This window comes from Pieris brassicae, chromosome 6, assembly GCF_905147105.1.
Source record: "Pieris brassicae chromosome 6, ilPieBrab1.1, whole genome shotgun sequence".
Lineage (NCBI taxonomy): Eukaryota > Metazoa > Arthropoda > Insecta > Lepidoptera > Pieridae > Pieris > Pieris brassicae.
The window spans coordinates 8,955,937-8,976,676 of NC_059670.1; the positions used below are offsets into that span (position 1 = coordinate 8,955,937).

The following is a 20,740-nucleotide window of genomic DNA, read 5'->3' on the forward strand; positions in this document are numbered from 1 at the left end:
ATAAATTAAAACATTCTAGATCCATCTGTCATTAATGACTGATGGGAATTTACAGTTCAATGTTTAGTTTACTTGTGTCTTGTCTAGTCCGTTCGCATTTGGTAATTTATTGAAAGCTGAAACTTGATTGAAAATCTTTGATCCTTTCCTTGTGTTGTTATTTGAAGTTAATGGTACTCTTTGTGTAATACTTTAAGTATATTAAATGTATGTTAGTACATGAATTAAGCGATCATAAACTTTATAAAGAGCCCATTATTAGAAATTTACAAAGATACTTATTTTACACGAGTGATCAGTGAATAATACATTGTTGGTGGTGAATGGTGATACATACTACCTACATAGTGACATTTGAGAGGTTGTATTAGTAAAGTCGTTGAAATTTGTGTATCACTAGTATACTGCTTAAAACAACAAATGCAAAGGTATTTAAATATTACATAATATTTACTGTAAATCAAATGTTTAGACGACATAATTTACCAAACACAGATGTTTTCTAGGTATCGTCATGTTATCATTTTGAAGAGCATCATACTTTGTGTAGGTGTGTTGTGTCATTTCTCTAGAAGAAGTACCTATGTCTCTAAGTTATGTTAATTTAGTACACTAGCTCTTGATTTATATTCACTAGATATTTGAAATTAGAAAAGATTCAGTAATAACATGTTGTTCACTATTTTGCATTATTTAGAAACTTGACCACTGGTGCCATTTGGTGCCTAGGCTTTTTCTTCAAAATTTAATTTTTCATTATTAATGTTTCTTTATTAAGATGTGTTTAAAAAGAAACTTCTGTTATTCGTCCTCGTAACTTGTTCCAAAACTTATTTTTTATGCACTTCTTACTTCAAATGAGATTAAAAATAAAATGCTGTTTGTCTATTATTCATAACTGTCAATAAAAAAATATCAACAAAATAGCTGTCATAAGATAAGCATTATAAATGGGTATGTATAAAAAATAAAAAGAAACAGGGATCAAAATTCTTGAAGTTGTAAAATTACATTGCTTGGACCTGCCTACCTCATTATTATTTAAAATGCAATGTTATTCATGAATAAAGAATCTCCTAAAGTGAACTTGACCAAATAATGTAGACATACATGATTTAAAAAAAAAATAATGTAATATTATTAATTATAACTGATGTCATATGAGTAATATTGTAATAAAATATCTGATATTCATTTATTTTAGATCTACTTGAACACCCCTTGAGGGAAATTAGAAATGGTTGACTACTACCGTATACTTGGTGTGACTCGTACATCTTCAGACGCAGAGATAAAAAAGGCGTAAGTATCTTGATAATATACAAATAACATAAAATAAAATTACAATTGACATTTGTCTAGAAAACTTCATTTAGGGATTAATTCCTTTATAATTTATGGGTTAATGTGACTATGTAGCAACCTATAAAACTAACTTAGTAGTTATTACCTACTGCATTTGCTTCTATTTTAAGCTTCACCTAGAAAACTCATAGTTGTCATTCTTATCTGTTTCTTCTTTGATCTTCTTGCTTCTCCACCATTTACTAATTTCAAGTTCATTTCTGGGTCATATAATATTCTATTGATGTATGTTGAACAGAATTTAAATTATTTATACATCACTCATAGCTTAAACTTTATTACAATTTCAGGTATCGGAAACTTGCTCTTAAATGGCACCCTGATAAGAATCCTGACAATGCAGATGAAGCTAATAGGAAATTCAAAGAGATATCTGAAGCTTATGAGGTTTTATCTGATGGTAAATGGTTTGACAATGAATTACAAATAATAATAGTAACATATTTTTCTACATTATGCAACATTTCAAATAGTGGCTATTACTCATTTCTGACCTTTCAGATCTGAAATCAATTGTAATGATATTGCCCCAGAATAAGTAAGATTAAAACATTACAATCCTATTGAGTGACTAAGCTCTTGCTCTCATTCTAACATTAATTTGTTGTTGTTTATATGTTAATGTAATATCTTAACCTTTATTATATCTTGGTGTCTGGATATTAAAAAATATTGTGTACCAAGTAGACACTGTTTCCTGATTTAAAAGTTTTTAAACTGCTTTGAAACTTCAAAACTTAGAAAGTGTAAAGAAACTTTGTTGTTGGGTAGCTAACAAGCGGAAAGTGTATGATGCACGTGGGTCCAGTCATCATGGCCACAGATATCAGAGCAAGAATGGAGTTAATGGCCATCGGCACTTTAGCTTCAAGGGTTTTTTTGGAGACACACCTTTTCATCGGTTTTTTGGTAGATGAAAATTTCTTGTAGGGTTTTTGCTTTAATTTGAATATTATCATAACCCAATGGCTTTTTGGATAAATTGATATTTTAAAATAACACAGTTAATAAGTAATACAATAATAAAGATATGCATGTAATGATACTATTCAAACATATGTATCTAACCAACCTTATATATTTTACGCTGTTTAATTATGAATTAACATAAAATAAAGTGCAGTGTATTATATTTTTAACATAAATACAGGAATCAGTCATTATCTTGTTTTACGCTTAATTAATGATCAGCTAGCATTTGAGTTTGTGTGGGTTTTTAACCATATCTCTACAAACAAACAAATACATATGTAATAATGTTAATAATGTTTTTTAGTCTTTCTGTAATTAAGTTATCTTGAGTCATAGACCATATAACTTTAAATAATTTAGAAATAAATTTGTTGACTACTTAAACTATACTCTATATCTATTTCATACAATATTTTTATTTTTGTGCAATTAATAACATGAATTTTTTATATAATAATAAAGTGTTTTTTGTGTGTTCAACTTACAACTTTTGCTATAAATTAAGTCATTCTTATTACATTAAAACCGCGAATATGTGGGTATCAGTTATACAGTGTTTGTGCTACCGGGTGTGTGTGTTCACTATTGCAAACAGACATTTTAGATTTCTTTTTACTATCTTGTCACCAGCGTTAAGACCTGTGCATATCATAATGTGCGCGTGGTTCTTGGTTACTTAGCTGCAGAGTCATTTTAAAACTATTATGTCTCTCCTTAATTGAAATCAATTTATGTCAAGAGCTTTTGTTTGAAATTAAAAACTTGTTATTAATCAATTATTTATTTGGATAAGAATAATCATGTTTATAAAAACAGCTTCGCAATAAAATATATGTTTTAATACAAATTTATATTTATAAAAAAGTTTTAGAGTCAACCTGTAATGATAGACATATACCGTTGCTCTTATTTAGAAGATTTAAATAGATATAATTCCGCCATACTGCATACATGACATTTCTATAGTAACTAATCCGCAGCGCTTCGGCGGAAACTCTTAAAAAGGATATTTTGTTTGTATTAGCAAAGCGTCAAATAGCCTCCATCGATAAATATCTGTCCAATACAAAAATATAGATTTTTGATTCGAACCCATAGTTCCTGAGACTAACATACAAACAAGAAACAACAGCATTTAAAATATAGATTATTATTAAACGGTGATAATTAAAAACTTCTGTGTGTTTGCAAGAGACATTCACGATTCAGATATTCGATCATGTTATAGTAATAAGATACAGCTAACCATATGTTGTAGACCTAGCTGCTTCTGCATTACTGAGTACAATGCCATGCAATAATATATAATAATATTCCAAACAACTTGAATCTTTATAATTCAATAAAGTAAATCTAGTTTAAAAGTAAATTTGAATGCTAATATTTAATTCGAATATTTTTTTAACAGAAAGAAAACGACGCGTTTACGATCAATATGGCAAAGAAGGTCTAAACAGCAGCCGCGGGCGCCGATCAACTACTGATGAAGATTATGACTTTGGCTATCACAGCTTCCCATTCACATTCCGCGATCCAGAGGAAGTGTTTAGAGAATTCTTTGGCGGATCTCCGTTTAGTGAACTTTTTGCAGGTACATTTTTAAAAGCTATACAATGGGTAAAATTCCCAATTTACAAAAGGGTGATCACGTTCTTGCCGTTAGTCGCGAGCTTAAAATGCGCGCTCCATGGCCCCTTGTTGATTCCGATACATTACATATCTCCACTCTTCTTAAAGCCTTAGCCAATATTAGAGTACTGAGCAACGGAGTGGCATATCTAATAACGTAAAGTACGTTGTCATTTAGATTTAGTCTCTAAAAGGCTTGGCGTGCTCATCAAGGCTATTCTCACCTCTGTGTGAGAGCTCTTCGCTACCTGCTTCTTCCACTTGATCGGATTCAACGAAGCTATTAGAATCGTCTACGACCAGGCACTTTCCGACTTATACCGCATTTACCATAAGAATATTTAGAAGAATGGTTCAGTTTCTGTTGTCATGAGTTTTATCATCAGACGTCAAGGCATATTACGAAATTCCACCTCGACGTCCTTCGTTACACAACTGAGCATGTTTGAAGGCAGCTTTTGCCGCCCCGCTATGTGCCAGCGTAGTATTTTACTGAAGTATCTCCGAACCAATTCTACTTAGGGTCCTTCAAGAAAAGAGCGTACCATTTCTTAAAAGACCGGCAACACTTGCGAGCTTTGCGGCAATGTCAGTGCCCATTCGCGGCATGGTCTCCTGCCAGCCCTTTTCAATAAAAAAATACCTTTGGTGGTTCCATACCACATGTATATAAGCTGTTTTTGTCTCTGGGTGGATAAATATCTCAAATATTCTTGTCTAATATATATTATAGTTAAATATTGGACACATTAGAGCTTCATAATCTTTGTTCCAGATATAAATGGACACGGTAACCATAGACACGGACGTCGTAGTCACCATCCAAGCACATCCCTAACATCATCATTGTTCAATCCGTTTGGTTTCGGGATGCAGGGTCTGGATGATTTTTTCCAAGCCTCTAATGGCAACGCATTCACTTCTTTCTCGACATTCAATAGCTCGCTGGCGGGCCCTGGAAGTGCTAATATGAGAAGTACTACAACCACCACTCGAGTAGTCAATGGAAAGAAGATTACTACTAAAAAGTAAGCAATATCATATGGGGTATATATATAGAAATAACCACCAATTATAAAAATAATTAATTGACTTAATGTTTTACAGTTAAGTACATTATATAAGGTTATCCAAAAATTACCAAGGCAAACTGAGGTACGCACTACTTCATGTATCTGCGCGAACGCACACATACGCGCGGAACGTACAAGACCAGTTTTTGTGTTTGCGTGAGAGTTACGATAAATAGATGTCGATTAAGTTTCAGAAATTAATTATGCGACTGCATTTTTAAATAATACATACTATTTATTTCACAAAATATATATTACAGTCAAAACCGTTTACGACGACATGGTTTAGAAGGACATACCGGTTATTGACCAAAATCAAAGGTCCCGGCGGGTAAAGGGTAAAAGTATTAGGTTCGGTTTTTACGACCGAATATGAGTAGTTCCTTCGATGTCCCTTGACTTTGACTGTATTTGAAAGGCACAATACACGAGACACTGTTTCAGGAGCCTGTTAATACCCAGTTACGTGTAATGTTGCGTGTTAATATAAATATTTACAGTTTAAATGTAAAATATATAAATAACTAATCAATTTAAATTAAATTCATTAAAACTTGTTACATTAAAAACATTTATTAGGCAATAAAATGATTTATGGAAGTTACTTAGATCAAAACTACTTTTTTTATTCTCATTTTCACTAGTTATCATATAAATAAAATCTAAATGAGATATATGTATGTATTAATATCTACAATTGATACACCTAGTCAAAGTCTTGATATAATCAAAGATATACAGATAATCTGCTAAACAGATTTTTTGACAAGAAGGGAAACTGCTTGCAAAACGTCACCGGAGATTCAGATTTTTCAGCTACACTTTGCAGTATTCGATGCCTACATTGTTCATATGTAATGGTGATATTTAACAGAATTGAGACATGAATTCATAGGTATATAAGAATATTGCTAACCGATTTCAATATCGTTTTTTTTTTCAGAGTAACAGAGAATGGTCGAGAAACTGTGATGTCTTACGAGAATGGGGTCCTAAAATCAAAGACTGTCAATGGTGTACCTCAATCACTAACATACAGTTAATTTAATTATTTTAACCATTACTTAACCAGATCCAAATACCTACCATACTCGATTGAGAGATAAACTGTTCAAACATTTATCTTAATTACACTATTACTTAATCATTACCAATTTGACATATTGAGAAACTAAAATATCTAAAATTGAAAATAACTGTATTTTGCTCATGTTAAGTTCACTATATTTAGTCACACTTTTTTGATCTCGACTCATGGATTAGAATTTTACCATGGCTGCGAATTTAAACCTTTTGGTGTTGTAGGTAACAATAATATTAAGTAATCCACACGATGTTTTTAAGAGCTGTGTTGTAATTACAAAAACGCGATGAGCATTAAAATTGTATCTAGAAAATTTATAGGGTTTTGTACCTAGTTGAGTTATTTATTAATGTTTGGCTTTATAAAGATTGTAACCTCAAAAACCAAGCTTTATTTAGTAATTTGATTATACATAATCAAAAATTAACATTTAGAATGTCTATAAACTAAAAATATCACAATTTTCTAAGCTTATACTACATTAGGACCAAAATAATTCTACCTTTCATTTAATATTCTGTTATGGTAGACAATCATCACAAATATTTGTCTTGAATTTTAAGAATGTATAAATTAACAGATTTACGCAAGCTTTAATATATTTGCTTTAGTGTGTAAACTTTGAACAAGGCTTTTCATTCTGTAAATTGCAATTACTTAAAAATCCGTGACTAGTAAGCAGTGAGACTCGTTAGCTAACATTAGTGGCGTTAACTCGCTTTAAAGTATGGTTTTATGACTAAAAGTGGCTTTTCAGTAGGTACTTAATTAAGATCTTATTCATAATGATGTAGGATAATAAATTATAGCCCCAAAGTAATTTTTGCATTAAAGTAACATTTTCGTAATTGGAAAATTTTATGGCAGTCTTGTTTTTCGTGTGCCATTATTATCATTTTGAAATGTAAATAGTTGAAATGTTTGTGCCCAACCAAAATTTTTGTCAGCTAGTAATGAGCACTGAACACAAAGAAATTGATAAAAAATAAACTATAATTTGCTTTATTATTCCTTGTCTTTTATTTATAAATCTTCCTTTTTCTTCCATTTCAGTAGATTTTTTTGGGTACAATGTACACTTGGGTATGATGTACTTTTTCAATTTGATGCGAGATTAAACCGGTACTCTGTAACTTCTTATCGCAAACTCTGCGATACATCTATTCATTCCTGTATAGCGATATATTAAATGAGCGAGAAAATCAGTAGGTTTCGAATATCGTGTTCTGTCTACCGACTGCATAATTCCGATTAATATCTATCAGTAATTTTACTAATATATTTTATAAACAAATTTAGATGTGATATTATAGATTTTATTATTATTACTATGACTGTGTGCAGGGGAATTTTAGATCGCGCAAGCAAGGTCCTTGACCTTGACCGTGAGAACTACAGCTATGCAGGAAATTTGGCTAATTGTGGGCTTACTAAACAAACATCTAATAAGAGAAAGAACCCTTGCGAAAAGAGAGACGAACATTATACAAAAATCGTATAAAATTTTAACTTTACAATGATAACTGTTAAATATAAGTTGGAAGGGTCACATAAGTCTCCGTTGATTCGGTAGCAGGTAATTATTGGAAATATATATTTTTTCATAAACGGGCTAACATCAACGTTATATATATATATCTATTATGGCAATAGTTTTAACTTTATGCTCGTTGCATATTTTGCCGTTTATCCTAATCGTAAGATTTTTTCTTGTATTTGCTATAATCTGTGTCGAAGAAATACAATATGATTTTGTCACAATTGACTATTTACTTGAAATTGATCTGTTTACATTTAGCTTTAACAATATTAAGCTTGGCGGGAAATTGAAAAAGCGCGGTACTATTTTTTTCTAAAATAATACTTTAATTAAAATAAAGATTATTTCTTTGTAAATAACAGTATTAATAGACAAATTAAATATAAACATAGTGTATAAATAATACAAATGGAAGGAAACGAGGGGGGCGGGCTTGACCCGCCCAACTCAAAAAAGAGACCACGACGGCGGCTCGAAGATCCCCAAAATGTTTCTGATGCTGGCGGCGGAGGCGGTGAGAAAGACTCGTATATCCCATATCTCAAGCCTAATTATAAAAGACTTTATCCTGAAAATTCTATTAATATGGAATTTAAGGTTTTTATTGAAAACAAAAATATTCAGGACAGGCTGGGAAATAAAAGCCCAATATATTTAAACCACATATTCTCCGAAATTAAAGGCGTGGTGGCAATAAGGCGAATTAGCGCAAATAAAATTGTTGTCATATTTAAACAACATAATACAGCTAATAACTTGATACACAATATACATTTTCTTGAGAAACATGATATGAAAGCATACATTCCAGCAGCTCAAATTGAAAAAACTGGTATTATCAGATTTGTGCCTGCAAGTATATCAAATAAAGAACTATTTACGAAATTAACTTCTACAAATGAAATAATTGCAGTTAGGAGATTTATGAAAAAAATAGGCAATGAATTAGTCGGAACACAAACTGTTAGTATCACATTTTTGGCAAACTCTTTACCTGAGAGTGTCCAATATGATTTATTTTTTTACAGAGTGTTTGAATATATACCTCCTCTCCAACAATGTTTCAAATGTATGAAATTTAATCATTATGCTAAGATTTGTAATGGCAAACAGCGTTGCTCTATTTGTTCAGGTGAACATTCTTATAAAGACTGCAATAAACAAAATGAGATTTGCTGTGTAAATTGCAGTGGACCTCATTTAGCAATATCCAAAATGTGTCCAATAAAAATGAATAAAATCCTAGAAAAGAAAAATAAAATAACATATGCAAGCATTGCCAGCACAAAAGATAACAATGAGTTCCCTCCCCTTCCACCACGCTCCAACCCTGTAAATAAAAAAGTGATTAGTGTAAATAATGCACCCAAACATGTAAATAAATCTGTAAATATTAAGCCTGTCTCACAGGCTGTAAGTATTAATGATATAAAATCACAAATAATTGCAAACAGTGATGTACTTATGGCCCTGGTACAAACACTGGTTCAAATAGGTAATAAGAATGATAATGAGCCTATAACTACAACATTTATTAAAGATATACTTATTAAAAATTTGTCAATATAATGGATACACAACCATATACAACATCATCTCTACGTATTGCGCAATTTAATGTTCAAGGTGCAAATCACAAAAAACATCTTCTTACAAAATTCTTAAATGAAAATAATATTGATATTTGTTTACTAAATGAGACATGGTTAAAAGACCATCAATCTTTTTATATTTCCGGTTATAATTTCTACAATAAAAATTCAAAAAATCCTCGTAATGGTGTAGGAATATTAATTAAACCATATTTGAAACACAATGTTATAAATACTACTTTTTATGAAGATATTCAAACTATAGCCATAAGTATATACACAGAAAATACTACACTGTCTATTCTTTGTGTGTACTGTCCTCCGTCACGTAGGAGTATAAGAATGAATAGATTGCACAATATTATAAGAGAATTACCGAAGCCTCTTTTTGTAAGTGGTGATTTCAATGCACATCATATTGCTTTTGGATGTATGTCTACGAAAAGTCGAGGGAATAACTTATATAATATAATTGATGAATGTGATTTATGTATTTTGAATAATGGTAGCTTTACTACAGTAAATTATCCTACACGCAACCCCTCAGCAATAGATGTAAGCTTTGTTAGTCCATGTGTGGCTCCTCTTTGTGAATGGTCAGTACATGATGATGCTATGGGTAGTTATCATTATCCAACCATAACAAACATTACAATGTGCATTGAAAGATACACAATTAATAGACATATTGACAGATTTTTATATGATAAAACAGATTGGACAAAGTATAGTGAATTGTCTGGTTTGGTCTTCGATGACATGATGGTTAGCGTAGAGAGTCCAATAAAATCTTATGATGAGTTTTGTAACCGGCTCAATAAACTCAAACTCATGGCAGTTCCTAGATTCACTAGGACTAACTTTAGGAGTAGACCACCAGCCCCTTGGTGGAACAGTATATGTGAACAAGCCGTAATACAATCTTACAAAGCCTTGAAATTGTATAGAAATGATTCAACAGAATATAATTACATCAACTATAAAAGATTAGATGCTTTAAAAAAACGCACTATAAAGGAGCAAAAAAGAATCAGTTGGAATGGTTTTTGCAATAGTTTCAATAGAACTACACCCATCAGTAAAATTTGGAATCTCATTAAAAAGTTTAAGGGTATCAGAATTGGTAATAAATCATATAGGGATGAATTTGTAGAGCCACTTTTAGATAAGTTATCAGATAGTAACAATTTACTTGACCCAAATTCATTAGACAATTATTTTAATATTAACAATGAAAATCCTCAATCTAATTTTTTATTGGATTCTTTTTCATGGTCTGAACTTTTAATGAGTATACAATCTAGAAGAAATACTAGTCCTGGTTTAGATGATTTTCCATATTTATTAATAAAACATCTATCTGAATCTGTACAAAAGCTATTTTTGAATGTTCTTAATAATCTATGGCATAAAAACTCATACCAAGTTCATGGCAAACTCAATGTGTAATACCTATATTAAAACCAGATAAGTCACCTGAACAGATCAGTTCTTATCGTCCAATCTCGTTATCATCATGTATTGGAAAAATATTTGAAAATATGGTGAAATCTCGACTTGACTGGTATGCAGAATCCAATAATGTCATTCCACACATTCAATATGGATTTCGCAGAGGAAGAAGTTGTGTTGATAGCTTCATTTCTCTTATATCTGATCTGAAAAATGCAAAAAACAATAAATTACACACAGTTTGTGTATTTCTAGATGTGCAAGGTGCATTTGACAGTGTGGATCCTGGCATACTGGTGAAGGTACTCAGTAATTCTGGTATACCTGGACAATTATGTAAATGGATTTATGATTTCCTCAATAACAGAATACTATATGTTAGGCATAACAATATCTTATATGGACCTAGAACTGCATCAAAAGGTACTATACAAGGTGCCACATTATCACCCTTGTTGTATAATTTGTATACTTGTGAGATATGTAAATATGTTAATACTAAAAATGTAAATATACTTCAATTTGCAGATGATTTAGTGTTGTATAGTTCAGATGTAAATTTAACAGTAGCCATTGAAAATGTTAACACTGCCTTAAGACAGTTAAATAATTATTATCAACACACATTAAAATTGAAAATAAATGCTGGCAAAAGTAATTTAATGCTATTTGGAAAGGACACACCAGTAGTGGATGTTGTCTATAATGGTGATGTCATTCAAAGAGTCACCTCACACAAATTTTTAGGTATTATCATTGACCAGAAATTGTCATTTGAAGAACATATTAAATATGTATCTAGAAATGCATTAAATGGTGTTAACATTTTAAGATGTCTAGCAGGTGTTACATGGGGTGCAGATCCCAAAATACTTTCATTATTATATAAATCTATTGTAAGAAGTCATTTTGATTATAGTTCTTTAGCTTATTTAAATAGCACTCATGTACATAAATTGGATATATTGCAGAACAGAGCTTTGAGGATCATATCAGGAGCAATGTGTTCGACTCCCATAAGGGCCATGGAAGTCGAAACAAATATTATGCCATTGATATTGAGACGACTTATGCTTGCAGAAAGATACTGCCTGAAACTATTATCATCAAATAATATCCAAATTATAAATAGGATAATACCTCACCCAATCAATATAGATGGTCCACTCACTTCACCAAATGATCTCCTGAGAGGTACATCTCCAACTCTGTGCCAGATCTTCTTAGAAATACAATCTCATTATTCGAACATCAAAAAACTTTCACACTGGTCGTGTTACACTCATTCATACAGTTGTATCACTCATCCTATTACGATTTTATCCAATTTAATCGAAAATAATTCAGATTTACTGGCTTTTATAGAAGAAAATAACAAGTATTATACAATCTACACTGATGGCAGTAAAGGCAATGATTTTGTGAGAAGTGCGGTATATGATTCTCAAAAAGATGTTGCTCAAAGCTTTGCTCTCGATAAAAAGTGCTCCATATTTACAGCAGAGGCATATGCAGTTTTTGCCGCTTTAAAATCTATAATTTCTATAAATAATTGTAAATATTTTCTAATTTTGACAGACTCTTTGAGTCTTTTAAATAGCCTTAAGCATTCTAATATTAATAATTTTAAAACTAATTATATTATTTATTTAATTAAAGATACTGTCTTACGGTTGCATAAAAAAGATATAACTGTTGCTTTTATGTGGGTACCCTCACATAAAGGTATTACTGGTAACGAAAAAGCAGACAAAGCTGCATATGAAGGGATTAACACTCTTAATGTCAGAAATGTGGTACAGGTTCCTATGACTGATTATTATTATTATATCAATAACTCGATAAAAAATTTATGGACAGCATTATGGGAAGAAGATCAAAAATTGAAAGGAAAATGGTATGGTAGTATACAGGAAGATTTACATATAAGACCCTGGTATGATGAGTTGAATACTAGCTGTATCGTGAGTCGTGAGTTCGTTACCACAATCAACAGATTGCGCTTTGGGCATAACACTGCACCCGCGCACCTCGCTAAACTTAATATTATAACTAACAATATTTGCTCTTTCTGTAATAATAACGAGATCGCAGATATCAACCATATCTTTTTTAAATGCCAAAACCAAATATTCATTTTTAATAGACTAATATTGGCAAGTGAAATAATGGAAATTAGTGATCCCTCCCGCCGCCAGTTGTGTGATTTGCTCAAAAACAAAAAGTGTTATAGTGCATTATTGAAATAAGAGAAAACCTTTCATGAATATAAGGTTTTAATAAGCTAAAATTAACACTAAAATATGTTTTGGTTACATTAGATACATTGATATAGACACTAACAAAACAGAGTGACAATGTCATCAAGTTATGGCTGATAGTTTTAAGCAAGAAGTTTACATCATTCACCCGCACTAATTTAAAACATAATCTTTTAAAAATTCCGGTGTTTTACGAACGCGGTCAGATCTACGAACTGTTGGCTCCGGCTGTGGTGATGACGGTAACTCGGTCGCTAGCTCTCTGCTATTTTCATTCTTTATTTTACTTGAATGTTTCATATTAAACATAAAAGAAACCGAGCGTTGGTCAGTTACTAACTTAAAGTGTCTACCGATAAGGAAATGTCTCCATTTCTTTAATGATTCCACAATGGCGTATGCTTCTTTTTCAATGGCAGAATGGTTTTGTTCGCTTGAATTTAATGTTCTTGAGTAAAACGCCACTGGTCTAGAATTTTGCGTAAGTATTGCTGCAATAGAATGATCGGAAGCGTCAGTTTCGACTGTAAAGGGTATATTTACATCAATTGCACGTATAGAAGACTTTGCGATATCATTTTTCAAGCCTTCGAAACATTTAATTTGCTCGCTTGTGAGCGGAAAAGTTGTTGTATTAGCAATTGAGTGGATCCGTTCAGAAAAGTTTGGAATCCACTTAGAATAATGTGCGAACATGCCGAGTGTCCTTCTTAAGGTAGGTACATCGCTTGGTGGAGGTAAATTAATCAGTGGCTTGAGTCGCTCACTGTCAGGTTTAATTATATAGTTTTGAATATTATAGCCTAGTATATTAATTGACTCCTGAGAAAATTTACATTTTTGTATACTCAGTGTTAAACCGTATTTCTTTGCGGCATTCATAAAATTTTCTAAGTTACGATCGTGTTCTTCAAGAGCCTGGCCACAAATAGTTATATCATCAATATACGCATATGTTTTTTGAAGCTTCTCTTTTCTTATTATCCAATCGATTGTTCGTTGGAAGCTCGAAACACCATTTGTTACTCCAAAAGGAATACGCCTGAACTGGTACAAATTTCCCAGCGCTTCAAAAGCTGTAAATTTCCTTTCTTTGGGTAGTATAGGCACTTGATGGTACGCGCTTTTCAGGTCTATAAGGCTGAAAAATTTATTCTTTGCCACTTTCGAAACTAAGTCCTCAATGTTTGGTAAAGGGTACGCGTCGAGTTCTGTGTAACGATTAATTGTCTGAGAGTAATCAATCACAAGGCGTTTTCTATGAGTTTCGCTTTTTGTTATTAGTACTTGGGCCCTCCACGGTGATTTACTTTCTTCTATCACGCCCTCTGCTATAAGGTTTCTGATCTCTTCTGTAATAAATTCACTATCCTCTTTGCTGTGCCTTCGAGACTTAATAGCAATAGGTTTGCAGTTGGGAGATACATTCGCAAAAAGTGGTACAGCTGGTACTGATGCTTCCGTTACGTTACATACTTGAAGTGGATGTTTTGGCCCACCAAAAGAGAACTCTAGCGATGAATGTTCTTCGAGGATGTCATGGCCGATAATAATGTCAGCACAAAGATTTTTCACGATAAGAAGATTCACATTATCATATTTATGATTTCCGATTTTCAGGGTTTGCAAAGTTTGGCCTTCCACTTGTGAAGTATGATTAAGAGAGGCCATAGAAATTGTCTGATTGCAGGATTTTCTTTTTAACCCGCATAGTCTTGCAAAGCTGTCATTTATAAAACTGATGGAGCTGCCGGTGTCGAGAAGTGCTTCTGCTCTTATTCCTCGAATATAAGCAGGTACAGTAGCTTTACGTAGTGAAGAAGGTGACGCTGCTGTGATACAAGCGGAAAGATCTTCAGTACCTACCACAGAGTTTGTAGCTTTGGAAGAGCTTCTGCACACAGTGGCAAAGTGCCCCTTCTTGTTGCAGAGCTGACAAGTCTTTTCAAATGCAGGGCAGTTCTTGCGAGGATGTATTTGTCCCCCACAAAAGAAACATTTTCGTCGTCGAGGATTATTAACAGAAGAGCAGGGCTCGTCGTGCACAGTTTGTAATGTTGGTGCTTTTGGAGCAACAGCATTTAAAGATACAGTATTGAAGCTTTGAGAGTTGATTTCTGCAGTTTCTAGAGAGAGTGCTTGGTTGTAAGCTTGATCAAGTGTTAGAGTTAAGTTTTCTAAAAGCCTTTGTCTGATTTTATGCGATGATATACCGGATATGAATGCATCACGCACGCTATCGTTTTTATTTGTTTCTGCATTAACAGCCGCAAAGTCACAATCTTTAGAAAGCAGTTTTAAAGCTTGTAAATATGTGTCAATACCTTCTTCTGGTCGTTGTTTCCTTGTTGCTAACATGTGCCTTGCAAATATTAGATTTTTCGGTTTTACATAAAGTTTTTGCAGTATTGTGATCGCTTCTTCGTAGTTCGTGGCTTCGCTTATATATGTATAAATATTTGGTGATATATGATTTACCAAAAGCTGAAACTTTATGCTGTCCCATTCTGACGGAGGAACCGACTGTGCATCTGTTTCTGAAGCGGTCGGTTTCTGCACGGAAATGAAGCTTTCGAAAGTCTTACGCCAGTGTATCCAAGCTCTCGTACTAGAGCTATCTGACGGGTCGATATCAAATCTTTCAGGGCGAAGATATTTATCCATGTTGCGTTATTAGCTTATTAAATTGCACGTATAGAAGACTTTGCGATATCATTTTTCAATGTCATCAAGTTATGGCTGATAGTTTTAAGCAAGAAGTTTACATCAATTATATAAATACATCAAAAATACCGTGGGGAAGATTTAAGAAAACAAGTGAAACGATAGAATAACATGTGAATTAGTGACCGTAAATAAGACTTGGCTTAAAGGTCTCGTTACCAGGCCATAAAATTATTAAAAAAAAAAAAAAAAAAATTAACAATATTAAAATTATTTGTAGATTTGGTTCATAGTTACAACAATTTTTTTTAGATTATATATCGATTTTAGAACATAGAAAGCGGCTGTAAGAATTAAATCCTGAAAATGTTAAATAAAGTTTTATTATCAACCGACGTAGCTTTGGTGTGTGTGCAACATGCTCTTTCAACTGAGAAAGAGGAAATTATGGGACTGTTAATTGGGGAGGTAGGAGGCCAACCAAATTCCACCATTACCTAGCGGATTGACTGTTACTGTTTCCATCACCAAGTTAGATATGTGAAAGGTTCTATACTTAATAAATTGCATATAAACATTATTCTATTAAATATAACATTTAATTATTAGGTACATAATAATGGGACCTTAGTCTCTATTGTATCGTCAGTAATATTACGAAGGTTAGACAAAAAACCAGACAGAGTTGAAATATCAGAAGAACAACTTGTACAAGCAACTCTTAGAGCCGAAGAACTAGCAGCTGAAGTTGGGAGACCATTAAGAGTTGTAGGGTGGTACCATTCTCATCCTCATATTACTGTTTGGCCGTCTCATGTTGGCAAGTTCATATTTTAATTAATGATACTTTTAAATAAAAGACAAAGCTGACTATTATTATTATTATTATATTTTAGACTTAGCTACTCAATTCATGTATCAAAGAATGGATTCAAGCTTTGTTGGCATCATTTTTGCAGTCTTTCTCTCAGACCAAACTGCAAAAGCCCCTTCGGTAAATATTGAGATGCTTTACTTGATCCTTTACTTTGCAATGACATTCCATCAATAATTTAATAAGCTTAATCACTTTCAATGTATTTTAGGTTCAAATTACTTGCTTTCAATCTGTAAGTGAAGGATCAAGCCAGGGACGGTGTGAGATAGAATTGGAAATTACAAATTGTAATGATTCCTTAACAAAAAATAATTTTGAAGTAAGAATTAATATTACGTTAACTTTTACCATCATTTATATATATATAATACTATAATTATGTGATTGCCTTGTATTTACTACATTTTTGTTACTTTGTGACAAACACTATCTAATAAGTGATTTCTTGTAATAGATACTTACTCAATTACCCACAACTCTAAAAGAAGAAGAAGATGAAGCTTTTAAATTGGAAGCTGGAGAAATAGAAACAGATGATATAATTATTAATCAGCACAACACCGCTGTGAGAACTATTGCTATTGGGCACATAGTAGAAAAGGTATGTATAATTGTAAGAAATAGATTACTATGATGACTAAGAAATAAAAATTTGGGTATTTACTAAAAGTTGGTCTACCTTGTTATAATGAAAGTTCAGTTTACAATTATGATAATCACATCAAGATAGTTGTTGTTGTGAATTGTGATTTAAATAATTAGAAACCAAATACATATTATAGCTAAAGCTGGCAAGCAAAATATCTATATAAATCATATATGCGGCAGACTTTTTTAATAGTGAAAATTAAAGGATAAGGAATGTCTGTCATCATGCTAGCGCTGCATTTTCAATTGACACTGCCTTAAAAATAAAAATGTGTACTAAATTATTTGCATGTGTCCGACTTTAAGGCTGATATTTAGAAACCTTGTCAAAATAAAAAAAAATCAAAAAGGCAGGCATCTAGGACTCCGACCTTTACTAACCTACTAAGTAGTAAGCTACTTAGTAGGTTAGTACGGTACTTCAATCCGGCCCAACATGGAGTACTGTTCTCAACTCTGGTCGGGAGCTGGGGGGCTCCTGCCTGCTCCTTCCGCTTAACCGTATTCAATAAACGATTTGAGTCGCCATCAGCAGACATTTCCCGTGCGGCTTGATCCCTTGGCGTTCCGTAGAGATGTTGGGTGCAGGCAGTTTTTGCCTTAGAAAACTTGCCACGCACCACTACTATGTGGAACTGCCCACTGAAGTGTTTCCGAACCAATTCGACTTAGGGTCCTTCAAGAAAAGAGCGTACCAATTCCAAGGCCGGCAACGCACTTGCGAGCATTCTGGCAATGTAAGTGTCCATGGGCGGCGGTATCACTTAACATCAGATGAGCCTCCTATTATATTTAAAAAAATACAATCCGTTTCACCTCCACGTCCGTGATGCACAACTGAGCGTTTCTCAAGGCAGTTTTTGCCGCGCACCACCACTATGTGGAATCAGCGTCACTTAATTAGTTCCGAACCAATTCAACCTTTTAGAAAAAGACATTTTTTGTTGTATTGTAACTTAAATTCCTATTCATATGAAATACAAGCAAGTCATATCCTTAAATGCTAGCTAGCTCCCTAGTTACTCTGTATATAATCTTAAATTGTTGTTAAATTTAAGCTCAGTAGTTTTTATAAAAATATTTTTAAACAGCTTTAAAAAATGGCTAATGAATATATTTTTTGAACTATTTATTACACTGATAAAATGTTTCAGGTATCAAGACCAATGCTTGAGGCACTTGTAACAAGGAATGCCTTGAATAGTGTGCGTCTGAAAGCTTTAAAGAAGCATCATCAAGATTTAATGTCCAGATTAGATAATATGCCTTGTAATATATAAAAAATATATTTTGATAAGTAAAACAATTTGTTTAAATTTTTGAACCACCCTATTTTATTGTACTTTTAAAATAAATATATACAGATATTAATTATCCATTTACATAAAATCATTTTTATCTACCATTTCAAACCCATCAGATGAATCAATACTTGATACTCTTTTTCTTTTCTTTTCTTCATTGGAACTATATACTATATTTGCTACAGCCCCTCCTAAGGAAGATATAACATTGAATGCAGAACTGCTCCATGTACCAACAGGTTGTACCTCCATTGATGTCCTATACTGTTCAGGATGTACACCTGAAATTTAATTTCATAGTTGTAATTGACAACTTATTACTGACTATATAAAAACTAATAAGAAAAATAAAATTTTGAACATACCCTGTGGAATATATTCATCTTCACTGGAGTCTGATTCTTCACCGTTGCCTAATGTCTGTAATTTTTCCATGGATAAATTTGTTACTAGAGAGCTACTATTATCTGAACTATCACTTACATCATCTGTAGGTAAATCTTCAGGTTTCCAACAATCTGAAATGTAGGTGATATATAAAGTATAAGACAGGCATCCAAAACACCAGACCCTTTCTGGGTTTGGGAAGGGCCATGTTCAAACAGATTTCACATATGCAAACTAAGTATAGTGTTATGTTGTGATAGTATTAAAAACAGACCTAAGCTCTGTTTGTCATCATATAGTGGTTTAATTTCAGCTTCAATAGAGAGTAGATCTAAATTAGCAGCTGTTGCATCTGGCAAAAGACCTTCCAATTCAAATTCAGATTCTGTAAAAAAATATTATAATATTTTTTTTTACAAATAAATGAGATAGAACTGTTATTCTTATTCATAAAACTGGTACAATGGAACAGATTTCCCGTATGTGAAATTCTCATTTAGTAAAGCATAAGCTCAACTACTATGTATATTATATAAACAGTCATACCTGCTGGTTGTCGAATTTTTTTTATCAGTATAGACAAAGGAGGCAAAGTTTTATTTAAAGTCATCAGTAGCATAAAGAAAATGTACATCAATGTATATCCACTTATGTATCTGCCAGTCATGAAAATTGTACCAAAAACTATTTCCAATATTAAAAATGTCTAGAAAGAAAATAGAAAGATATACCACAGAGAGTAGCATTCATTATATTATTATCATCAACACATTATATTATTATGATATTAAAGTTAGACAGATGATGGGTGCAACAAAAAATTAATTTAATTACTTATAAATGAGTAAAATTATAAAAAAGTGATCAGTTGATTACATTTCAACTTACTTTGGTAGGATTATTCCCACGCAGGTCCAATAAGTAAAACATTTGATTCTGCATCCATGAGTATGTTTGAATCAAAATAGATGATAATTTATTGTTGTCATTTTGTTGTGCTAAACGCTTGAGACAAGTTGTTCTATGTTTGTACCTTAGCCATGATTCCAAGGCATCAATAATTATAATGAAAATAGATAATCCACATACCATACGAAATAGATCAAATTGACGATAAAAGCACACTCTAAAAAAACTCGGTTATTAAAAAGGGTTTTACCATCAAACATTTATAAATTCTTCAATACTTTAAACTTACAAGAAAATAAGATGAAAATAAAAGATGAACAACAAAGATAACCACGTCTTTTTCCAAAACAAAACATCTTCTAAAACATTAGCAATTATCACAAAAAGCAATGACTTAGTACAAAGAGAGGTTTCAGTACTTTTCGAAGAATTAAATTTAAAAACTTTTTTAAAAAGTGAGAGCATGTTTACAAATCTGTATTTCGTCAGATTTTTTAAATATTGAGTATCATATAACTCTATTTTTATTATATTAAGTCCATAATTTATTTTAGTCACTGTTTGTTTTTAATTCAAAAATTTCAAAGGTTTATTTTTCATAATCGGGACTTGTCACTTTCAACTGTCAAGTTTAAGTAATAATGTACTAGGATATAATTATATAGATGAATATAACAAAAAACAATAACTAACTTTAAAATATAATAACTAAAATATATTATTAATAGGAGGCCCTTTAAGCAAGCTTCCGAAGATACTTCCTTTAGCTACTAAGCGTTTCCCCTTTGAATAGCTACACTAATTATTTGTCCGAGGTAGCTGCCTGTAGTCTTCGGTCTCGTGTGATGTCGACTAACCTTTTAGCTATTTCCTTAAAAACCCTTATAGCGCTAGGACCCCACGGACCAAGACCCACTTCACAAGACGCACCACCTCTGTTGTTTGTTCAAAGTAGATGGAACGGGGCCAGCGTGTCTAAACGG

The 20,740-nt window shown here is 32.4% G+C and overlaps 5 protein-coding genes across 9 annotated transcripts; 3 read left to right on the top strand and 2 right to left on the bottom strand.

Annotated features, from left to right (window-relative positions):
- Positions 1–54: 54 nt before the first annotated feature.
- On the top strand, positions 55–7,131 carry LOC123710577 (dnaJ homolog subfamily B member 6). 4 transcript variants are annotated; one of them, XM_045662565.1, is made up of 7 exons: positions 55–428; positions 1,205–1,302; positions 1,656–1,765; positions 2,137–2,274; positions 3,746–3,928; positions 4,742–4,994; positions 5,983–7,131. In XM_045662565.1, the coding sequence occupies exons 2-7, from the start codon at positions 1,238–1,240 to the stop codon at positions 6,080–6,082; spliced, it is 849 nt and encodes a 282-aa protein (XP_045518521.1). In that variant the 5' UTR covers positions 55–428; positions 1,205–1,237; the 3' UTR covers positions 6,083–7,131. The 4 variants fall into 4 exon arrangements, with proteins under 4 accessions (XP_045518521.1, XP_045518525.1, XP_045518524.1 ...); XM_045662568.1 differs by lacking the exon at positions 55–428 and adding an exon at positions 682–954; XM_045662567.1 differs by lacking the exon at positions 55–428 and adding an exon at positions 962–1,131.
- Positions 7,132–10,676: 3,545 nt separating this feature from the next.
- Positions 10,677–12,519, top strand: LOC123710626. Its single transcript, XM_045662648.1, has 3 exons — positions 10,677–11,603; positions 11,679–12,432; positions 12,497–12,519. Exons 1-3 carry the CDS (start codon positions 10,797–10,799, stop codon positions 12,517–12,519), a joined length of 1,584 nt encoding a protein of 527 aa, XP_045518604.1. The 5' UTR covers positions 10,677–10,796.
- A 602-nt stretch (positions 12,520–13,121) lies between these two features.
- Positions 13,122–15,641, bottom strand: LOC123710627. The gene has a single exon (XM_045662649.1). The coding sequence runs from the start codon at positions 15,630–15,632 to the stop codon at positions 13,122–13,124; it is 2,511 nt and encodes an 836-aa protein (XP_045518605.1). The 5' UTR covers positions 15,633–15,641.
- Positions 15,642–15,743: 102 nt separating this feature from the next.
- Positions 15,744–18,479, top strand: LOC123711227 (lys-63-specific deubiquitinase BRCC36-like). The gene is made up of 6 exons (XM_045663714.1): positions 15,744–16,100; positions 16,242–16,452; positions 16,529–16,626; positions 16,718–16,828; positions 16,964–17,110; positions 18,312–18,479. The coding sequence occupies exons 1-6, from the start codon at positions 15,999–16,001 to the stop codon at positions 18,435–18,437; spliced, it is 795 nt and encodes a 264-aa protein (XP_045519670.1). The 5' UTR covers positions 15,744–15,998; the 3' UTR covers positions 18,438–18,479.
- Positions 18,470–20,348, bottom strand: LOC123711226. 2 transcript variants are annotated; one of them, XM_045663713.1, is made up of 7 exons: positions 20,047–20,348; positions 19,737–19,974; positions 19,395–19,554; positions 19,123–19,233; positions 18,945–18,979; positions 18,827–18,881; positions 18,470–18,742 (listed from the first exon to the last, which is right to left on the bottom strand). In XM_045663713.1, exons 1-7 carry the CDS (start codon positions 20,220–20,222, stop codon positions 18,537–18,539), a joined length of 981 nt encoding a protein of 326 aa, XP_045519669.1. In that variant the 5' UTR covers positions 20,223–20,348; the 3' UTR covers positions 18,470–18,536. The 2 variants fall into 2 exon arrangements, with proteins under 2 accessions (XP_045519669.1, XP_045519667.1); XM_045663711.1 differs by having other exon boundaries at positions 18,827–18,979; positions 20,047–20,347.
- Between the last annotated feature and the right edge of the window lie 392 nt (positions 20,349–20,740).